This window comes from Schistosoma mansoni, assembly GCF_000237925.1.
Source record: "Schistosoma mansoni, WGS project CABG00000000 data, chromosome 1 unplaced supercontig 0071, strain Puerto Rico, whole genome shotgun sequence".
NCBI lineage: Eukaryota > Metazoa > Platyhelminthes > Trematoda > Strigeidida > Schistosomatidae > Schistosoma > Schistosoma mansoni.
In genome coordinates this window covers 1,363,020-1,384,851 of record NW_017385989.1, presented here as the reverse complement: position 1 = coordinate 1,384,851, position 21,832 = coordinate 1,363,020, and the positions used below count along the sequence as shown (strand labels likewise).

Below are 21,832 nucleotides of genomic sequence, written 5' to 3'. Positions count from 1 at the left end.
TTAGTTGGATAAACATTAAAATGTTGGCAAAGATGGATAGTGGTTAGTAGTGGAATCCAGGACGCGCGTTTCATCCTATTTGAGACTAGTCAGATTGATGTACCTCAATCTTAGACTTGTTGATGTTCACTCTGGGATTCGAACCCAATATCGTTCGATTCAAACGCCATCACGTTATCCACTCAGCTACTGAGTCCTGATAACCAATTGCTTGTGCAAAGGGTAACAATAAAAAGAGAACTGTTTCGTTATTCTATTTTCAAGATTCCTTAACATTATCATGTAATCATTAAATTAATCATATGAACATGGTGGAGATTTGTTCTCTAAGCTCATCCACCTGAGTTACAAATCTTCTTCACCATATCAATATGAATATGATATATTCTTTGAAGAAGTGGTTTACAATGGTTTAATTTCGACTGATTGATCACTGGGTGGTGATCAATATCATGTGTCTCAAATCCTTCTTAGTGCTGATCGTATGCTATCGATCAAGTTGCAATGTTGCCACTAGTCTAAGTGGCTCGACACTGCGTGCACTATGTTGATACAAGATGGTGGTTGGAGGTGGTCAACAGGAAAGTCTAGATTAGTGGCCACATTGCAACTTGATCGATAGTATTCGATCAGCACTAACAAGGACTTGACACACAAGATATTGATCACCACCCAGTGATCAATCAATCGGGATTACATCTTAGTCCTACAGAAGATCGGTCGCGTTCCGAGTAGCTCAGTGGTAACGTTTCTGACTTTGAAGCTGGGTGACACGTGTTTGAATCCGTCAGGGGGCACCAGTTCCCTCAAGGTTACAGGTACAACTTGATGACAAGTGCCAAGTAGCACAAAACTTGGGTCCAGGATTTCCAGTTGACCACCTCCAACCACCATCTTATTCGTTTAATTTAGAAAACATTGAAATTTTATTTATTTATAATTCACAAAAAGTTATTATGTTATAATCAAAATTTTGATTATTACTCTGAAGAAGTTCAAACAAGTTGAAGGGACGAAACATTGGAATTATTTAAATTTCACATTCAATGACTTCTCTGTAGTCAGCGCCCAATTTTTGCTCAAGCTTATTCATTCTAATCTTGACGAATATTCGATATAAATAAACCAATCAGTTGAGATTAATTGCCTGTTATGGTTTAATATCACCTTAGTGAACTGTATAAAATCAGTGAGTTATATTATCTTAGGATGTTAGAATATTTCATATTGTATTATCTAGGATTCTTTGATGATCGTTTCAGTAATGTAAACCATTGATCATTGTGTTGACATCTACTTCATATATATTTCAATATTATAACTGAAAACCTGGAAGCAATGAACGACTGTTTCGTCCCATTGTGGGACTCCTAAGTAGTGCACATCGACGATCTCACCTCACGAGAATCGCACTCAAGACCTATCAGTCTCGAGCGTTTAAGCTTAACTTTTAGACCACTGAGTTGGCCGGTATCCAACGGTGTTATTGTCTAACTTCAACCAATCCACGAAATTGATCTACACATCCACCATTGCCGTCAGTGAGTTGATATCTCACAACAGACGCGGTTGAACTCCACTTGTCACTGTTTCTCATTGTCAATTTACCAGCCTTCATTCTGTTTATAGAGTCCTTTATTCCCGTCCTAAGTTTTTTTTAATGAGAGTATATAGGAGACAGTAGACATTAGAAAAGATTCGATAAAGAAATTATTCTCAATATTTTTTAAGCACATTGATTCCATCGTTAATTTCGCTTACATATTATGTGACTATATGATTATTCCGAATAAACTCTTATTATGGATAATCATTTCGAAATATTACAAATTACCTGAAGTTGGTCATAGGATAGGGGGTTTTGTGAAGATTTTATTAATTTTATAGTTGAAATCATGAGTCTATTGAAGCTAGATCACCATGGAAAACCTGGAAGCACTGGACAGATCGTGGATGCGAACTGCTGAGGAGTCCCACAGTAGGATGGAACGGTTGTCCAGTGCTTCCAGGTTTTCCATTGTGGTCTAGCTTCAATTGTCCCATTATCTGACCTATTGAAATTACTCCAATATCCACAAGTACGTAAGAGAATGAAACCCTGAATAGTTACAACGAGGTATATAAGATTTATTCTTCTAAATAGAAACAAATTCACTAATTCATTAACCAGTATTCACCTAGATAATATAAGATAATAATGATTATGAAAGTTAATGAACAATATTCCTTGATCCAATATGGATTATTAATGATCGAATTCAATCCATTGGACTGGTAACCGATCATACCTTAAAAAAATTGATCTGTTTAATCATCAAGTTAATTTCTCTCTTTAGAAGACCTCTTATCATTAACCAATCTAAGTTCATTTAATGCCAGAATGTCATGTTTAACTGAATAAATCAAATTTTAGAAATATTGTAAGTATTGTAGTGCCCTGCTTCGTTAATCGATCACCTCGATAACCGTTATAATACCAATATTAAAGGTGCGTAAAATCAGAAGGCAAAGAGAAGTGGCAACTATAGTTTTATTGACAAATGACTCAGGACAGAAAGTCACAAGAGCATGAGCTAATATCATTGAGCAACGGACAGTGCAAACAATTACAAAGGCAATTTATAGTCAAATTGAATAAGGGCATAGCAAAAACAAAAACAAAGGCTGATAATAGGATTTGCGTGCATACATATATGGGGAGGAGTATCAGTCATTGAATGATACTTAAGCAATCAACATTTTGGCTAGAGTGTCATGGGCTCTAGTGGTCATAACAGTACAAAGATAAATGAGAATGGTTATTATTCAAATGACGATGTCTGTTAAGTAAGTTAATAAAAAGGCTTAACCAATTTACCATACTCGAAATCGATTGTAGGATAGTTGCTATAGTATAATACTTACATATCATACTGATAACAGATTAGAGGTCAGTAACATGATTTATGACTGAATGCTTAGGTCATGTCATCTTACCAGATTCGTTTGTTTGGATCTTGTTTGAACACCACCACCAAAAACAACATAAAAAAAAGTCGTACTAACATTTCCAAGTTGTTTGTTAAATGACAATCGCCATTTGTTAACTAAGATAAGATCGTTTAGATTTCTTATGTATAAACATAGCAATCTAGTATAAACATATCAGTTAAAGGGTTGTTATAGTTGTATCTCTTCAAATAGTTCACATATATACACCATATACACAAATCTATCACTAACGTGTTCAAGTTACTGCTAATAATATTTTCAGTAGTATCATACTTTAACATCTTTTTACTAGTACTGATAAGAAGAAAAAAAGATACATCAACTGTTCTCTTTAACAAAAGATTGAATGACAAGGGAAAATAAATTACATCTTTAAAAGTAATTGTAAGCAGAGATGGATAGTGGCTAGTAGTGGAATCCAGGACGCGCGTTTCGTCCTATTTGGGACCCGTCAACTGGATGTACCTGCATCTCAGAGTTGATGTTCACTCTACGACTCGAGCTCAGTACCGTTCACTTCAAACACTATCGCTTGATCTACTCAGCTACAGAGTCCTGATAGCCACTTGCTTGTGCGATGGGGTGAAACATACAATACTAAATGAGTTTAAAAGTAATTGTTTAATAGATTCGAAAAGAACTAGAATATTAGGTTGAACTGGTTACAATACTAGAATAACATTCAGATATATGATCAAATGATTTTCATGGATGAGCACTTCTGAGGAGTCTCACAGTGGAACGAAACGGTCAGCCAATGCTTCTAGGTTTTCCATGGTAATCTAGCTTCAATTGACTCATGATTTCAAATATAAAATTTCTAAAATCTCCACAAAAACCCACTCTGATAATAATCATATGCTCACAAGTGTTTGGCTCCAAGAAGTATTTCCTGGAGTTCTAGTGAGAAGCATTAACCAATGGGGTGGTTGATGTTGGTGAATTTTGCTGTTTGAGTTGAATGGTTTGATCTCGGAGCTTTCATTGCTATTGTGAACGACATCATTAGAACAAAACTTCAAGTAGAAGTGAAGTGTTCAAATTTCACCACATATGGCACACAACTTCTTCTGTAGATCTCGATGTTGTTTGGTCATTGTTGACTTTTTACCTGTCATTGTTTACTTCTTTATTTTGATTGTATCTCTCATTGATTTGATCAGAAATTACAACAAGATTGTAGAACCCTTTTGAAATAGATATGGTCCACAAACAAATAAAATCGCTTCGATCAATCTCATCCAAACCAAAGAACCGAACATCATCTGCAAAATAAATTGTTTTGTCTACGAAAAACGTTACATTGAACAAAACGGACGCCTACTTCATCTTCGCCTGCACGAGCATCAGTTCGTTAAAAAACTTCATAACATATCTTCACTTATATCAATGCGTATGGACAACAGTGAATGCATATTCAACTGGAAAAAACGTTGAGATCTTGGATAAAGGCAATTCTAAATAACCTGGAGAACTTTTTGGAAGCTTAACACTCAAATCAATCAACAAACACATTGAAATCGATCCAAATTATCAATCAATCAGAAAATTTATGGGCAATTATAGGACAAAGAATCACATCAATAGGAGATAATATCTAAATAAACAAGTAAACAATGAAAAGTTAAATGTTAACAGTAACCAATTAGATACTGACCAGTTGCAGTCCTAACACATCAATGGGAAGATTCAAACAAATAATAATAAGTGTATTTAAACTTTAACCCACTACACAAGCAAGTGGCTATCAAGACTTAGTAGCTGAGTGAATATAGCGATGGCGTTTGAAGCGAACGATACTGGGTTTGAGTCTCAGAGTGAACATCGACACTGATTTGCAGATAAATCCAACTGAAGAGTCCCAAACAGGACGAAACGTGCATCCTGGATTCTACTACTAACCACTATCCATCTTTATTTACAATTAACATTAGGTCTTTGAACCCTAAATGGTGAAATCAATCAAAACTACTTATTAATTATCTTTTACTGAATTACCATTAAATCTATTTATTGTTTTTGTAAAACTTAACTAAACTAAAAATAATGAAAATAAGTTTTATTAAAATGACAAAAATGTCAACAACAAAAAAATAATTTTGAAAAGAAAAAAACAAAACAAAAAAGATCTCATTCATGACAACAAGTACTCAAATGGAAAAAAAATCGGTTATTCATTACAGAACTAAGTTTTCATTTGTTTAGTTAATGTTGTTGCTGTTGGTTCTTTTTCTTTTTTTCTCTCTTTTTCTTTTTCCCTTTTTCTTTCTTTTTTCTCTTTTTCTTTCTTTTTTCCTTTTTCTCTTTTTTCTTTTTCGCTTTTTCCTTTTTCTTTCTTTTTTCTTTTTTCGCTTTTTCCCTTTTTCTTTTTTCCTTCTCTCTCTTTTTCCTTTTTCTCTTTTCCCCTTTTTCTTTTTCTCTTTTTTCCTTTTTCTTTCTTTTTTCTCTTTTTCTTTCTTTTTCCTTTTTCTCTTTTCCCCTTTTTCTCTTTTTTCCTTTTTCTTTCTTTTTCTCTTTTTCTTTCTTTTTTCTTTTTTCTTTTTTTCTTTTTCGCTTTTCCTTTTTCTCTTTTTTCCTTTTTCTTTCTTTTTTCTCTTTTTCTTTTTGCTTTTTCTCTTTTTCCTTTTTCTATTTTTTCTCTTTCCTCTTTTCTCTTTTTTCTCTTTTCTCTTTTTTCTCTTTTTTTCTTTTTTTCTAATTTAGATGTCAACTATTGTCATTTAAATCTTCTTCTCTTTGTATTGGAATGTCTATCTATCCATATAGTTCTTCTCTTTTTTTGGTGTGTTGTTTAATCTCATAAGTTTTACTTACTGTTTTTGTTTAGTAGAAAAACAGTAAGTCAATTGTCAAAATTACCAATTGAATGTCATTCTCATTTGTTTTTATTGTTTTGTTTTTGTAAATGAGAATTGAATGATAATGCATTGAAATGAAATCATTTTATATGATAATGCAATCAACATATTCATTACAATGTTATACACTATTATAGTTTGAATGATGATATGATGATTAGTGGAATTCAACTAGGTCTGTTATGTGATAGTAACTCACTGAAGACAATGAGGGGAGGATTTTGCTTGATTTCGTCGATTAGTTTAAGCTAGAGATGAACACAGTTGGATGCCGGCTGACTCAGTGGTCTAGAGATTAAATGTTCTCTTGCGTGATCGAAAGTCCTGGATTCGAAACTCTCGGACAGAATCATAGATGTAAATCTCATATTAGGACAAAATAGCCGTCCAAAGGTTTCAGGTTTCCATGTTAGTTTAACTTTAATAGACTCATGTTTCATTTGACAAGCTTCAAAGCTATAACCAACAAACTGATGTAAATATTAAGTAAATGAAAGTATAATTGATATTAGAAAAAAGAGGTCAAATTCAGGGGAACGGTTATCGAAATATATATGGATATGTTATCAAAAAACATCACAGTTTTCTAGTAAAAACTGTTTACTGATTAAATATTGATTATTAATCAAATTCTTTAACATAAACGTATCTTTTGATGTTTGTTGTTAACCATAATTATTGATCAATATTAGGCAACTTATTTCTCTGGAATCCAGGACGCGCGTTTCGTCCTATTTGGGACTCGTCAGATGGATGTACCTGCATCACAGAGTTGATGTTCACTCTGGGACTGGAACCCAGTACCGTTCGCTTCAAACGCGATCGCGTTATTCACTCGGCCACTGAGTCCTGATAGCCACTTGCTTGTGCGATGGGGTCTCAGAGTGAACATCAACTCTGAGATACAGATACATTCAGCTGACGAGTCCCAAATAGGACGAAACGCGCGTCCTGGATTCCACTACTAGCCACTATCCATCTCTGCTAATAATGCTTGTGTATCAAGGCTATATCGAGGCAATACGCACAGTATGCACATATGCCAATTAGAGACTGACCAGTTGCAGTCCTAATATATCAATGGGAAGATTCAAACAAACAATACTAAGTGAATTTAAACTTATTTCTTTGATGATGTTTCCCAAATTTACAATCTAAATGATACCATGATCATTAAACAAATATGTATAGCTTCTATACAGTTGAGGTCATGAGTCAATTGAAGCTAGATCACCATAGAAAACCTGGGAGTACTGGACGTCCGTTTCGTCCTCGCGAGATTCGAACTCAGGACTTATCAGTCTTGTGCGCGAGCACTTAACCTCTAGACACGGAGCCAGCATCCAACGGTATTAATGTCTAACTACAACCAATGCACGAAATTGAGCAATCGCTCACCATTGTCTTTAGTGAGTTGATATCTCCCATCACTGGTCACTGCTTCTCCACTAGAACTCCAGGAAATATCTCATGCAGCCAGTCACTAGTGAGCACATGATCATTTTCAGAAGGGGTTTTGTAGAGATTCTTAGTATTTTATAGAGTTGAGATCATGGGTCACACAATAGGACGAAACGGACGTCCCGTGCTTTCATGTTTTCCGTAGTGGTCTTCCTTCAATTGACTCATAATCTCAACTCTATAAAATTACTAAAAATCTCCACAAAACCTCTTCTGATATATAGCTTTATCACAGTTTATGCCATACTATCTTTTGTAACATGTACAACGAAAAGTTGTACACTTTTCAGAAACTTACCTGATTAGGTTATACAATTAATAGCTATATTGATGTATTAAAACAAACAAAAGACAGATTATATGTTGAAATATATAGATGACAGGAACAGGTAGATCAGATATACAACCAGGCCGCCCAATTTCTTCAATAATGACCATTAAATTCGTTTCATTTATGTCTTTTCTCTGTTATCAAATGTTTTGTTTTTTTCGGGGGGGGGCGGGGGGCAATCCATTCTACATTATTTCCCAATAATGGTAATAATTGATCACTTTTTTTCTTTACCTATATTCAATGATCAAGTCAACCGATTAATAGTTATTATAAATGTATTTATGATTCCTTTTTTCTCCTCTCCTGTAATTTATATATATCCATAGGGTATATATAGGTATATATGTATATGCTACTATAATGACTGACCATATACACATGAATGATTTCTGACATAAATTTTTTTTTGATCTGCGCATGAATATATATATATGTATATATATTCATCAAACATATAACCAATCGATATACCGTTGGTGTGCTCATATCTATAGAGAGAGTCAGTATAGTCATTATCATACAATAGAGCGTGTTAACAAACTTGTTTCAGCTTTATATTAATCCTATTGCTCGTTTTTTTTTGTCACTATGGACCGATATTAGTATTATTATAGTCTATAAATATAATATTTCCATATGATTTATATTTTGTTTAATTGTCAATTCTACTATATTAATCGGAATGATCTAAATATAGAGATAGATTACTGTTAAATAGCCTCAATGAGTAGTATATATCTATTAAACTTAAGTAATACAGATAAATTATCAAATTAAAAAAAGAAAAAAAGAAGAAAAGAAAATTTGAAATGGATAATAATAGCGTCCCCCCTCACAATAATTGTTTTTTCTCTAGTTCCCGAAATTCTACTCAATTAAAAACAATCTCTTGCACACTATTTAAGAGTCCCACAATAGGACGAAACGGTTGTCTAGTGCTTCTAGGTTTTCCTTGGTGGTCTAGCTTCAATTGACTCATGCTTTCAACTGTGAAAATCTATTGCAAGTTAATTAATTAGTTACAGTATTTGCCGATATAACTGAAGTGGAGAAATAAGCAGCTAAGTTTTCTGGTTCTACCATATCATCTAGTGAAAGTGATAGTGATGATGATGATAATGGAAAATGTAAGAAATATTCTGGATGTATATCATGAAGTTATCCACCTTTTGATTCTTCATCTAGTTTATACAAAGAAGTTGTTCCATTCTATTTATTCTAGGAAATATTTGAAAGGTGTGATTGCCCCCGAATGCCCTGGTATGGCCGAGAGTGGGGAGAGTCTGCTCTCCTTCTCAAAGCGTTTTCACATGGCAACGCGTATATAGCCTCTGCAAGAGAAGTTCTACTCACTGCCTTCTCTCAGCGGGAGTGTTGTTTATGAAATTAAGGAGACGAAAAGTGAATGTGCGATGCTTTAACTGGGTTGGTCGATATAAATGATCCACCTAGGGGAGTTGAAGAGCCCTGAATTCAAACGGATGATGTACATGGTCTCCAGCATTCTGAAGGAACAAATGGCATATGCACCAATTTTTGGTCACCGGCTGTCATATGACTGCATCTCCTCACGATGTTCCACTGCCTTGTGAATCAGATCTTTAAGTCAAAGGCTCCGGTTGTGGTCCCCTAAGAAAACCGCCTGCTTTAGTTCGGGCACCCGGGCAGTATCACATCCCTCACATAAATCAAATGTAATTCGTGTTGCGCATATTTATCTGGTGCCCCCTTTGTACCAATATTTATGTGTTTAAATAAATAAATAAATGAGAATGAACGCATTCAGTGTGTCTTTTTATTACACTATCGAAATCTATCAAAGGGACTAATTGCTTTCATTTATTTCTATTATATAATAAATTATATTAAAATTAAGTAAACGATCTTGGGTTCGAATCTCGCGATAGCGGGTTCGTGGATTCGCACTGCTGAGGAGTCCCATAATAGGACGAAACGGCCGTCCAGTGTTTCCAGGTTTTCCATGGTGGTCTAGCTTCAATTGACTCACGCTTTCAACTATGAAAAATACTAAATCTCCACAAAACCCCTTCTGATAATTAAACGACCAATGTTTAGCAGAGTATAAAAATAACCTTAATAATGATTATTTAGTTTTAGTAGTGTTAATGAATGAATAGTGATAATAGGTAAATGTTAAAGTTCTAGTTAGGACATATAATCAGTGGAGTTCAGGTATATTGATCTTAAGACTGTTACTTGAAAATGGTATTGAATGGTAGTCATATAATATCGTGAATTGATTGAACGCAGACATATTTTGATGGAGTTTTGTTCTTTGAGTTGGATAGTTTGGTCTTAGAGCTTTCATCATTTTTTTCAATGACATCATCAGAAAAAACATCAAGTAGAAGTGAAGTGTTCGAATTTCTTCACATATGGTTCACAGCTTGTTTTGTACACGTTGATGTTAATTGGTTCCACACCATCTCAATTTAAACATATTAACCACTAAAAGTCAACTGAAGGGTCTATAGATTACGGGGGTTCCTAGTTCGATTCCAAGTGTATTCGTCACTATGCGATGTAGATAAGTTCCATAATAAGACGAAACAGCCGCGTAGTTCTCCTTAGTTTTCATTGGCTGTTTATCGATAGTCAGGCCCCATTATAAATTACAATAACTTTATGTACGGTACAATGAAACACGTGGAAATAACAAGAGATGTGAGTTTATGAAAAATCTCACATTTATTCATCAAAATAACAATCACAGAAATTTAAATTCATTTACTGTTGTTTGTTTGAATCTTCCCATTTTGCGTTAGGACTGCAACTAGTCAGTTGATGGGAAGATTCCAACAAACCATACTAAATGAATTTAAACTTCCCCCCATCGCACAAGCAAGGGGCTATCAGGACTCAGTGGCCGAGTAGATAACTCGATGGCGTTTGAAGCGAAAGGCACTGGGTTAGAGTCTCAGAGTGAACATCAAATCTGAGATGCAGGTACGCCCAGTTGATCATTTTTCTCAAATATCAAATTTTTTCTTTTTTCTTCTTCTATTGGCTAAATATTCAGTTATTTTTTTTATATAATCTAATTTTTTAAGGCTACAATTTCAACAAAACCAAATCTATATCGATGGTCATTTATCTAAATTCTAGTTCATTTTTTAGAGATCAACAAAATCAATGTTACATTTTTTTGATTTTTTTCTTTTTTTGTTCATATTACCCCCCCCCCTCTTCAATATTGAAGTAGGTTTTCTTTTTTATTATCAAGAAGATTTTTTACAGTAATCAATTATTGAGTTTACCAAATACTCTATACTACTAATTCTACTACTATTACTACCACTACTACTACTACTCATTCTACTACTACTACTATTACTACTACTACTACTACTACTACTCATTCTACTACTACTACTACCATTACTACTACTACTACTACTCATTCTACTACTACTACTATTACTACTACTACTACTGCTACTCATTCTACTACTACTACTACTCATTCTACTACTACTACTATTACTACTACTACTACTACTCATTCTACTACTACTACTATTACTACTACTACTACTACTACTACTCATTCTACTACTACTACTACTAATAATAATAATAATAATAATAATAATAATTATTATTATTATTATTATTATTATTATTATTAGAAGGTACATAACCATTAAATCTATTGACTGTTAAACAAATGGACCCTATGAAGTATTTCACTTAAAGACGAACTATGTCTTGTGCCAATTTCTTTAGAATGGTTCTTCAAATGAATGGCATGATCTACTTATATATATATATTGTGTATATACTGAACTAAAGTGTTTATGTAATACTTTCTTTAAAGGTAATAGCTAAAACATTAATATAAGGAATGAAAATAATTAGTTTTTTTCGAGTTGTTTCTTTTTTCACATTAAAAACAATTTGAAGTATTAGAGAATAGTTTCAGCTGAGGATGATAGTATTAGAGGTGTTGTGTTCTTTGATAGTACTTAATTACTTACGCCTGTTACCCCTCGTTGAGAAGCATAGGCCGCACACCACTACTCTCCATTCAACTCTGTCCTCAGCGATCCTTTCCAGTTCTTTCCAGTTAACATTCATCCTTTTCATATCTGCTTCTATTTCCCAAAGTAATGTGTTCTTTGACCTTCCGCTTTTCCGCTTCCTTTCACCATTCCAAGATAGAAATTGCCTCGTGATGCAGTTTGGTGATTTCCACTATGTATGTCCTATCCACTTTCAATGTCTTTTCCTAATTTCCCTTTCAGCTAGAAGCTGGTTTATCCTTTCCCATAAAACGCTGTAGCTGATAGTATCCGGCCAGTGAATGTTGAGTATTTTGCGTAGACAACTGTTTATAAATACTTGTCCCTTCTCGACGATGGATGTAGTAGTTCTCCACGTTTCAGCTCTGTACAGTAGGTCTGTATTGACGTACTTTGAGAGTGTAACACCCATGAACGTAACTACTTAACACTGCTTTCTTTTTTCAAACATTACTATTTCGTTGTTTTTCAATCAAAATATGTATAATCTGTCAATAATACACTTCCAAGTTAAAAGCTATACACTACAATAAAATAATAATTTATGGTCAATAATAGTACTACAAGTATTAGATTGACATTGTTGTAAAAATTTAACTAAACGAAGTTCCCTTCGAGCTTGATAGATTTCAAAAAAGAAAATTATTTTAACAAGAAAGTGGGCAAGTTTATTGCTCTAACAGTAATAATACTCTGGTTAGCGTTTGTTTAACAAAATCGTTTTCTACGGGATGTAGTTGCTGAATCCATGCCCAACCGTTCCCCGTTGTGTGAGTTGGGACCGATAGTAACCCCAGAAGAGTTATAGACGGAGTTAATAATACTAAGACTACTGAGCTTTGAGAAATAAGCACCAAAGAAATTAAATAAACGGATTCCAGTAGGTGAAAGGATTTACATTTCGGACCTTCACTCACCCTTTCATTGATATTTCAAATGAATGTAACATATCAGTTTACATGTTATTTAAATTTTTGATGAAGTATAAACCTTCAGTTTTAAGTAATATTGAGCTAGGTTGCAGAAATTGTCGACGACAATTTAAGCTAATACTTTAAAACAAAGCTATTTGAATCAGCTCTGAATTTTGGAATAATATAAGCATTTTATATAGTTGAGATCATGAGATCAATTGAAACCAGATCACCATAGAAAACCCGGACGGCCGTTTCGTCCTATTGTAGCACTCCTCAGCAGTGCGCATCCACGATCCCGACTCGCGAGATCCGAACCCAGGACCTACCAGTCTCGCGCCAGAGCACTTAATCGATAGACCACTGAGCCGGCCCGCATCTAACGATGTTGATGTCTCACCACAACCAATCCACGAAATCGTACGACTAACTTCCATTGTACTGAGGTAGATACCTGCCTCCACCTGACATGGATTAGCATTGATTTGACCATTTCATTTAACTTCTCCTTTTTTTTTCAGGAGACTGGCATTAATTATTTCATCACATAGAGAATGAGAGACTGTAATCATTATTAGCTACACACATGATCAATGGATTCTGAAAATCGTGTGATATTAAACGTTGGTGGTATAAGACATGAAACATACAAAGCCACATTGAAGAAGATCCCAGCTACTCGATTATCAAAATTAACTGAAGCTGTGGCAAATTATGATCCAATATTAAATGAATATTTTTTTGATCGTCATCCAGGTGTTTTTAATCAAATATTGAATTATTATCGTACTGGTAAATTACATTATCCTACAGATGTATGCGGACCTTTATTTGAAGAAGAACTTGAATTTTGGGGTCTTGATGCTAATCAAGTAAGTTTTATGGTTTATGCATAAATTGGATTTTGATTTTTAAAGAAGATATCAGTACAAAATGATTAAAATCATGAACGGATCTAAGTTAGACAACTATCGGTAACCTGGAAGCAATAGAGTGCCGTTTATTTTTAGTATTGGAGGCGAATTCAGCACCTTCCATCTCGTACGCAAACGCTTAATCTTTAGAGCGCATCCAACGACGTTGATGTTCAGCTCGAATCAATTCAAGAGATTTCATGAATGTCTTCCATTGTCTTCGGTGGGTAATTGTCACACACTCAACACAGTTGAACTTCACTGGTCACAACTTTTCACTAAAACTCCAGGAATACCCTCTAGAAGTTAAGTCACTAGTGAGCACGCAGTTATTTTTTAACAGGGAGTTGTGCAGAAATCTCATATTAAAACGAAACAGACATACAGTACTTTCAGGTTTACAACGGTTATCTAACTTAGATCAGTTCATGATCTTAGTGAAACTTAAGCCATTTTAAGAATGTAATTGTTAGCTGAATTTTTCATCTTTTCACTTGTGAGTTGACAAGTCAGCATCGATAGCTTCACAATAGAGACTTAGTGATATGTAAATATTCATTATTGATGAAATAATCTTTGGTGAACAAATATTATTGCATTATGATCTGTTATATCCCGATGAGAATTATGAGTGGTAACTTTTGAGAACTATTTATGGACCAGTACGACGAATCTATTTTTATTGTATAATTGTTAAGTAACTAAACTATGCACAATCATATTCCTCTTATTATAAGCTTTATTTTGATGTATGGACTATTATGATACGATTTGCCGTTCTTAAGTTATACCTAGTCCATTAATACAATCTCCCACATTCACAGTAACTTATAGTTAGATCTTGTACAAGTATCAGAAGGAATTTTTGTGGATATTATAGTAATTTTACTATAATAGTTGATTTCATGAATCAATTGAAGCTACACTACCATGCAAAACCTGGAAGTACTGGACTGCCGTTTCGTCCTCGTATGGTACTCCTCAGTAAGGCGCATTCACGATCCTCGCGGCGAGATTCAAACCCAGAACCTATAGGTCTCGCGCGGCAACGCCCAATCTGTGTACCACTGAGCTGGCATCAAACAGTGTTAACGTCTAATTCCAACCAATCCACGATATTGCGCGAACATCTTTAATTGTTTTCAGTAAGTAACTGTCTCACACCTAACACGGATGAACTCCATTGGCGAAGGCGTTGATGCCATTAGATTCCGGCTCAATGGTCTAGAGGTTAGGTGCTCGTGCGCAAAACTAATAGGTCTGGGGTTCGAATCTCTTGAGGCGGGATCGTGGATGCGCACTGCTGAGCAAATCCATAATAGGGCGAAACGGTCGTCCAGTGCTTTCAGGTTTTCCATAGTAGTCAAGCTTTAATTGACTCATGAATTCAAGTATAAAATTGGCAATGATTGCAAAGTATGTACAATATCCTGAAATAAAATGAACTAATTATTGAACAACAAAACAATTATATTACAAAAATTTTTTGTCAACCTTCAACTATTTAACATTGAAAACATTCTTCTATAACATACTTTTCAGAAACTTTTAAGCATTAACTGCATTGAATAAAGAATCTAATGCCTAGAAAAGGATTGAACTTTAAAATCACTCAAATATTATAAGCAAAGATGGTTATTTGCTAACAGTAGAATACATGACGCGCGTTTCGTCCTATTTGGGACTCGTCAGATAGGTGTTCCTGCATCTCAGAGTTGATGTCCACTCTGGGACTCGAACCCAGTATCGTTCATTTTAAACACCACCACGTTATTCACTAACCTAACATCCAACTGATGGGTCTCAAATAGGACGAAACACACATCCTGGATTCCATTGCTAGCCACTATCTATCTTTGCTTATAATGCTTGTGAATTGAGGCTATATCGAGCCAATACGCACAATATGCGCATACGTCAATAAGAGACTGATCAATGACAGTCCTAAACATCGATGGGAAGATTCAACCAACTAATAACAAGTGAACTTAATCTAAATATTAGCACTGCTGAAGAGTCCCATAATAAGACGAAACGGCCGTCCAGTGCTTCCAGGTTTTCGATGGTGGTCTAGCTTCAATTGACCCATGATTTCAACTATGAAAAATACTAAATTCTCCACAAAACCCCCTTTTGATCTAAATATTAGTTTCCCACTGAAGTTAGATTGTCTATCATCTATGTAGTCCAATTTAATCTTTCATTTCAGTTTTGTAATTATCTATTTATTATTGTTATATCTATTTAAAATGTTTATATAATTTCTATGATAATATCTTTGTTTTGTTTTAACCAAATCCATTATCTTAAAAAACAAACAAACAAACAAATCTACCGTTCAATTCACCACTTTTTTTAGGAAAGGGGGGTTACCGGGAGGATGGAATGTTCTTTGTTTATATAATCAGTAAACCTGTACATGATTTTCATCTATTGACTGTATACATCTCATAGAAATAGGTACACCTATACAGGAATATATAGACGCACATACACACACACATGTACCGATAATTATAAAAATGACAATTGATGGAAAGTTGATGAAACTTAATTAGAAACCAAGGAAATTGATTATAAGACTAAGATCTTTTGTTGTTTTCCAACGGATTAATATTTTATGAAGATATAAATTAACTATAGATAAGAAAAAATCCCAAATCTATCATTATTATCCGATAAAGCGCAAGATTGTTGAAGTAGGAGTTATCATCGTCGTATGATAATCTCTCTCTGGTCTCAGTGTACAGCATGTTGGGGAGTTCAAGGGCCAATACCGTAGAGTCGGTTGTTATGATCGGTGAGGTGTACTTATTACTGTATCAGATACAACTTATATCAAACATCCTTGTCGGACAGCAGCTCCTTTATAAATTGCTTGAGCCTGTGTTTATCATGCGATTGAAAGGCGATCCCGTTCCTTCTAATCGTTGTGCAAGACTTCAACTGAGCATTACAGCAAGACCAGTCTCAGTTCCTGTGAAAATAAATAGCATGATTATGAGTACGTTATAGTTATCTTGGGGTCGGCGTATCTCTCTATCTCTAATGGGTGATTGAAAGTAGACAATTCCCTTACAAAGGTTCATTCGACGATTTGCATTTGACTGGAATGGTATCTATTAGAGCCAGTTTTTGTGGTACAATGGATACTCAGTGTCTGTTCACCGGATACCATCAGCAATGGCCTTCTATGAGAGAGAACAAAACAGCTTCTAGCTGAAGAGGAAATCAGGAAAAGATGATGGAGGTGGTAGATAGGAAATACATTATGGAAATCATCAAATTGCATCATTGGCCAAGCGCCTAATTGAAATCCTGAATGGAAACGGAAAGTAGGAAGACAGAGGAACACACTACGTCACGAATCGGAAACAGACATGATCAGAATGAATAGCAAGTGGAAAGAACTGGAAAGTATTGTCCAGGACAGAGTTTGAAGAAAAATGCTGGTGGACGGCTTATGCTCCCCCACGAGGGGTAACAGGCTTAAACAAGTAGGTGAATAAGTTGTGGTACATCAAGCAGGAGTTACCATCAATAGTATTTTAAGACCAATGTACCCACAAGAGATAAATAAGTGAATAGTGGTCTTAAATAGACGGTAAATTTAAGCTTACAGTTCATAATTTCACTCCGATTATGTTATGTAATCATCTACTGGGTATATTCCAATTGTTACCACAAATCCTAAATCTGTATAGGTTTATCTACTTGAAGCCGTTTACTTTATACCTAGTAACTCGTTGAAATAGTCAATAAGTAAATGCACGATTTAAACTATTGACCAATAATCAGATGGGGGTTTTGTGGAGATTTCAGTATTTTTCATAGTTGAAATCATTGGTCAATTGAAGCTAGACCACCACAGAAAACCTGGAAGCACTGGACGGCCATTTCGTCCTATTGTGATACTCCTCAGCAATGCGCATCCACGACCTCGCCTCGCGAGATTCAAACCCAGGACCTACCAGTCATCATGATTTCAACTATGAAAAATACTGAAACCTCCCCAAAACCCCTTCTGATTACAATCATATGCTCACTAGTGACTGACTTCATGGGATGTTTCCTTGAGTTCTAGTGGGAAGCAGTAACCAGTAGAGTTCAATTAAGTCTGTTGTAGAGATATCAACTCACTGAAGACAATTGGTGAACGGTTGCTCAAACTTCGTGGATTGGTTGAAGTAAGACATTAACACCATCGGATGCCGGCAAACCCAGTGGTCTATCAGTTAAGTGCTCTGGCTCGAGACCCCTTCTGATCAATAATTTTTTTTAGTGTAATTTCCCTTATTCTAAATATACTACTTATTAAATTACCAGAATCAATTGAGAATATATTGTTTACAAATCAGTAGACAACATATGAGGATATATAAATCTGTAAACCACCTATACATAAGAAGTAAACAATTACCTATCCAAATAAATAAACAATCATAGTCAAGTTAGATATAACAAACATCAGCATATATATTCACAATAAGTAGCTACTGATCTATATAGATTTCTATATATAGAATGATGTAAATACAAATGATGTTGACTACTTTATTATGGATGTTATATGAGAAAGGTGAGAAATACACAATGGAATTGAAAAAGAGAGTCAATATGAAACCATTTTCAATTCTAAATATTGGACAATAGTTAAATAGATTACATCATTATAATCATAAACAAACGTTTGTGAAAATTGTTTTGTAGTTGAGATCATGAATCAATTGAAGCTAGGCTACCATGGAGAACCTGGAAGTACTGGAGGGCCGTTTCGTCCCATTGTGGGGCTCTTCAACAGTGGGCATTTCCATGGTGGTCTAGCTTCAATTGACTGATGATTTCAACTAGAAAATTACTAAAATCTCCATAATACCCCTTTCTGAAATTTTTTTTGTATTTTAACATTAATTAAATAAATATTCATCTGCATAACAATAAAACAATGAACCAAAAGATCCTAAAACACCCTATTGAATGTTCAATTATACACTATGAACCACTTTTTTTCTTCAATCAAACTCTTATTTACTTACCTATTTAATCCTGTTACTCCCAATGGAACATAGGCCGCTGACCAACATTCTCCAACCCACTCTATCCTGGGCCTTCCTTTCTACTTCTATCCGGTTGTTGGTCATTCATCTCATGTCTGTCTCCATTTCTCGGAGTATTGTGTTCTTTCGTCTTTCTCTTCTCTTTTGACTTTCACGATTCCATGTGAGGGCTTGCCTTGTGATGCAGTTGAGTGTTTTCTTCAATCAAACTCTTAGATGAAGTTTATATTTGAAAGAAATTAGTGTAATCTTTAGTTATATGATTCACTTCAGACAATATGAATTCCTTTGTTAAACAGTACAAATATACTCAAATAATTATAGTAATCTAGATTATTTGACAATAAAATGAATGTTTAAGTGATATAATGTAAAGTAGACATATATGGTCATACATTAACACATCAAAGTATTTATAGGATTGTAAGCAAAGATGGCTCGTGGCTGGTAGTCGAATCCAGGACGCACGTTTTGTCCCATTCGGGACTCGTCAGTTGGATGTACCTGCATCCCAGAGATGATGTTCTCCACGGGACTCGAACCCAAATCTGTTCGCTTTAAACGCCATCACGTTCTCCACTTAAATACTGAGTCCATATAGTTACTGGATTGTGCATCGAGATGAAGTTTTAATTCATTTTTGTATTGTTCGCTTGAATCATCCCATTCATATGCTATGCCTAGTGTGAAGTAAATGCCGAACTACTGCACTGTTTAGACCCATTGTGCCTCTCAATGTCAATTTCTTTGGAACGTGCTCGGGAATGTTAACATGTAGTCTTCTCCCTGTTCTTCCAATATATGTGCTTTAGCATGTACATATAAATTGGTAAATGTAAAGTCACCTTAACTATAAACCATACCTTACGTATTCATGAAATGTATTAACCTTGCAAAATGTTTACAACCATTTTTCCTGTTGTAATTATGGACTTCATAAGAGTCTTACGTAATATTTCTTGGATCACGGTCAATAAATAGCACTGTCAATGAGACTAAATGTTCCAGTAGTAATTATCCAATTATTATTTAACCTATTCACATTGACTATTTATTTAATGGTAATCAGTATCTTTGAATTCATGGAAAATATTTATAGTTCGGGATGAAGATTTCAAAGATTATTTGTTCTCTGAGAAGCTTGTATTCTGATGAGGTTTCCAAACAAATCAATGAAAGCTTCTCCAGTAAACCGTCCAATTCAGATGGCATAAAACCAAAGTCTTTTTTTAGCTTATCGTCAGTTCTGAAAGAATTCTATCATTCACTACGTTATTTTTGATGTGAAAAACTTTTGACCTAGGTTTTGTGTTAGTTAAAGTTTGTTAACAAAGAAAGCTTTTCCCCTATAGGATTGTAAACTACACTAAACTGGTTTATAAGCAAAGATGGATAGTGGCTAGTGGTGGAATCCAGGACTCGCGTTTCGTCCTATTCGGGACTCGTCAGCTAGATGTTCCTGTATCTCAGAGTTGATGTTCACTCTGGGACTCGAACCCAGTACTGTTCGCTTTAATTGCTGTCCAAAATAACAATGGAAAGATACAAGTAAACAACAACAAAAAGTGAATATAAACTGGTTTCTATTTCATGGTTAGTATCAATTCCTTAATATTATTAGATCTGCTTTTCCGACAAGTTCAAGTTAACGTAACTCCCAAACTTAACAATAAACTGCAGTGACAGGGAACACAAGCAGGGACAATCAAGTGCGTTGGAACACAAAATTACAGAACATCTTAGTAAAATCTGAGAACCATACAGTAAATACTTAATTCTCAAAATGTCAATCAGTTGTCCCAAAGTTGACTGTTCCTGTTTCAAATATCAGTCAACCGTCTCAGACTTCATTAGTCCTAAATATTCATACCAATTACTTATTGTTCCCGTTCTTTCATTCTCGACCTTCTCCTGCCAGACGTTTTAATCCTGACTATCGTTATAGACTACTCATATCGATATAAGTAGTACACACCATTGAACTACTCACTTATCCATTTTTTTTCTATTCATAAGTTATGAACTGTTTTAACTAGATTTCTTTAGGAAGCTCATAGTTCAACTAACCTCAATTTTAAATTCATTTAGTTTTGTTTGTTTGAATCTTCCCATCGATGTGTTAGGACTGCAACTGGTCAGTCTCTAATTGGCACATGTGCATACTGTGCGTATTGCCTCGATATAGCCTTAATTCACAAGCATTATTAGCAGAGATGGATAGTGGCTAGTAGTGGAATCCAGAACGCGCGTTTCGTCCTATTTGGGACTCGTCAGCTGGATGTGACTGTATCTCACAGTTGATATTCACTTTGGGACTCCAACCCAGTACTTTTCGGTTCAAATGCCACAAGCAAGTGGTTATCAGGACTCAGTGGCCGAGTGGAGAACGCGATCGCGTTTGAAGCGAACGGTACTGGGTTCCAGTCCCAGAGTGAACATTAAATCTGAGATGCAGATACATCCAGCTGACGAGTCCCGAATAGGACGAAACGCGCGTCCTGGATCCCACTGCTAGACACTTTCCATCTCTGCTTAACCTCAATTTTATCTTATCCAAACACTATCTGATCAATTTTGACAGAAATAAAATGAAATGAAATGAAATAAAGAATAAGATTAATTAACTGACACTTGGATAATATATAAAGCAATTAAACTAACATATATTAGTTTTTTTTCTATTATCTTAGTTGACAAGTTACTTTCTTATTAGGGCGGAACATTGTATCTATCCAACTGGATACATAGTTGATTTGACCTGATGACAGAAATCTAATAGACTAATGGCTTATTAACATATATATATATATGATTTCTAATAACTGTTGTTTTAACCTTCCCCCTTAATCTCAAAGGATTTTAAAAGAAAAAAAAAGGGAAAAAAGAAATCGAAATAACCCTAAATCATTTATCATTAACTTAACGGTCACCTGAGAAAATGAATACAACTCTAATGTTGTTAAGTAACTATGAGGATAGGAAAAATAACAACAACAAAAGTAAATAGAAAGAGAGAGTGTGTGTGTGTAAGGAAGAAAGATAGTAAGCAAGAGAGGGAGAGAGAAGGGAAGAGAGATGGGGGAGGAAGACGATGTTTATCACTTCTTCTTTAATTATTGTAGTTATGATGATTATGATTGTTTCTCGTCATAATATATTTCCCCCCACCCTTTAATAATATATATTCATTCTATTATGCTCAAATATTTAGCATAACAATTATATTATTTATAGTTGAAAGCGTGAGTCAATTGAAGCTA

At 34.8% G+C, this 21,832-nt stretch overlaps 1 protein-coding gene across 1 annotated transcript in view; it reads left to right on the top strand.

Moving 5' to 3' along the window:
* Positions 1-13,194: 13,194 nt before the first annotated feature.
* Smp_163090.1 (voltage-gated potassium channel, putative) overlaps positions 13,195-21,832 on the top strand; it is a gene marked incomplete at both ends in the record, with an annotated part of 38,238 nt that continues 29,600 nt past the window's right edge. Inside the window, one exon of the mRNA XM_018791836.1 lies at positions 13,195-13,473. Within this exon, the coding sequence (XP_018645059.1) occupies positions 13,195-13,473 (279 nt within the window). The remainder of the gene's footprint in view (positions 13,474-21,832) is intronic.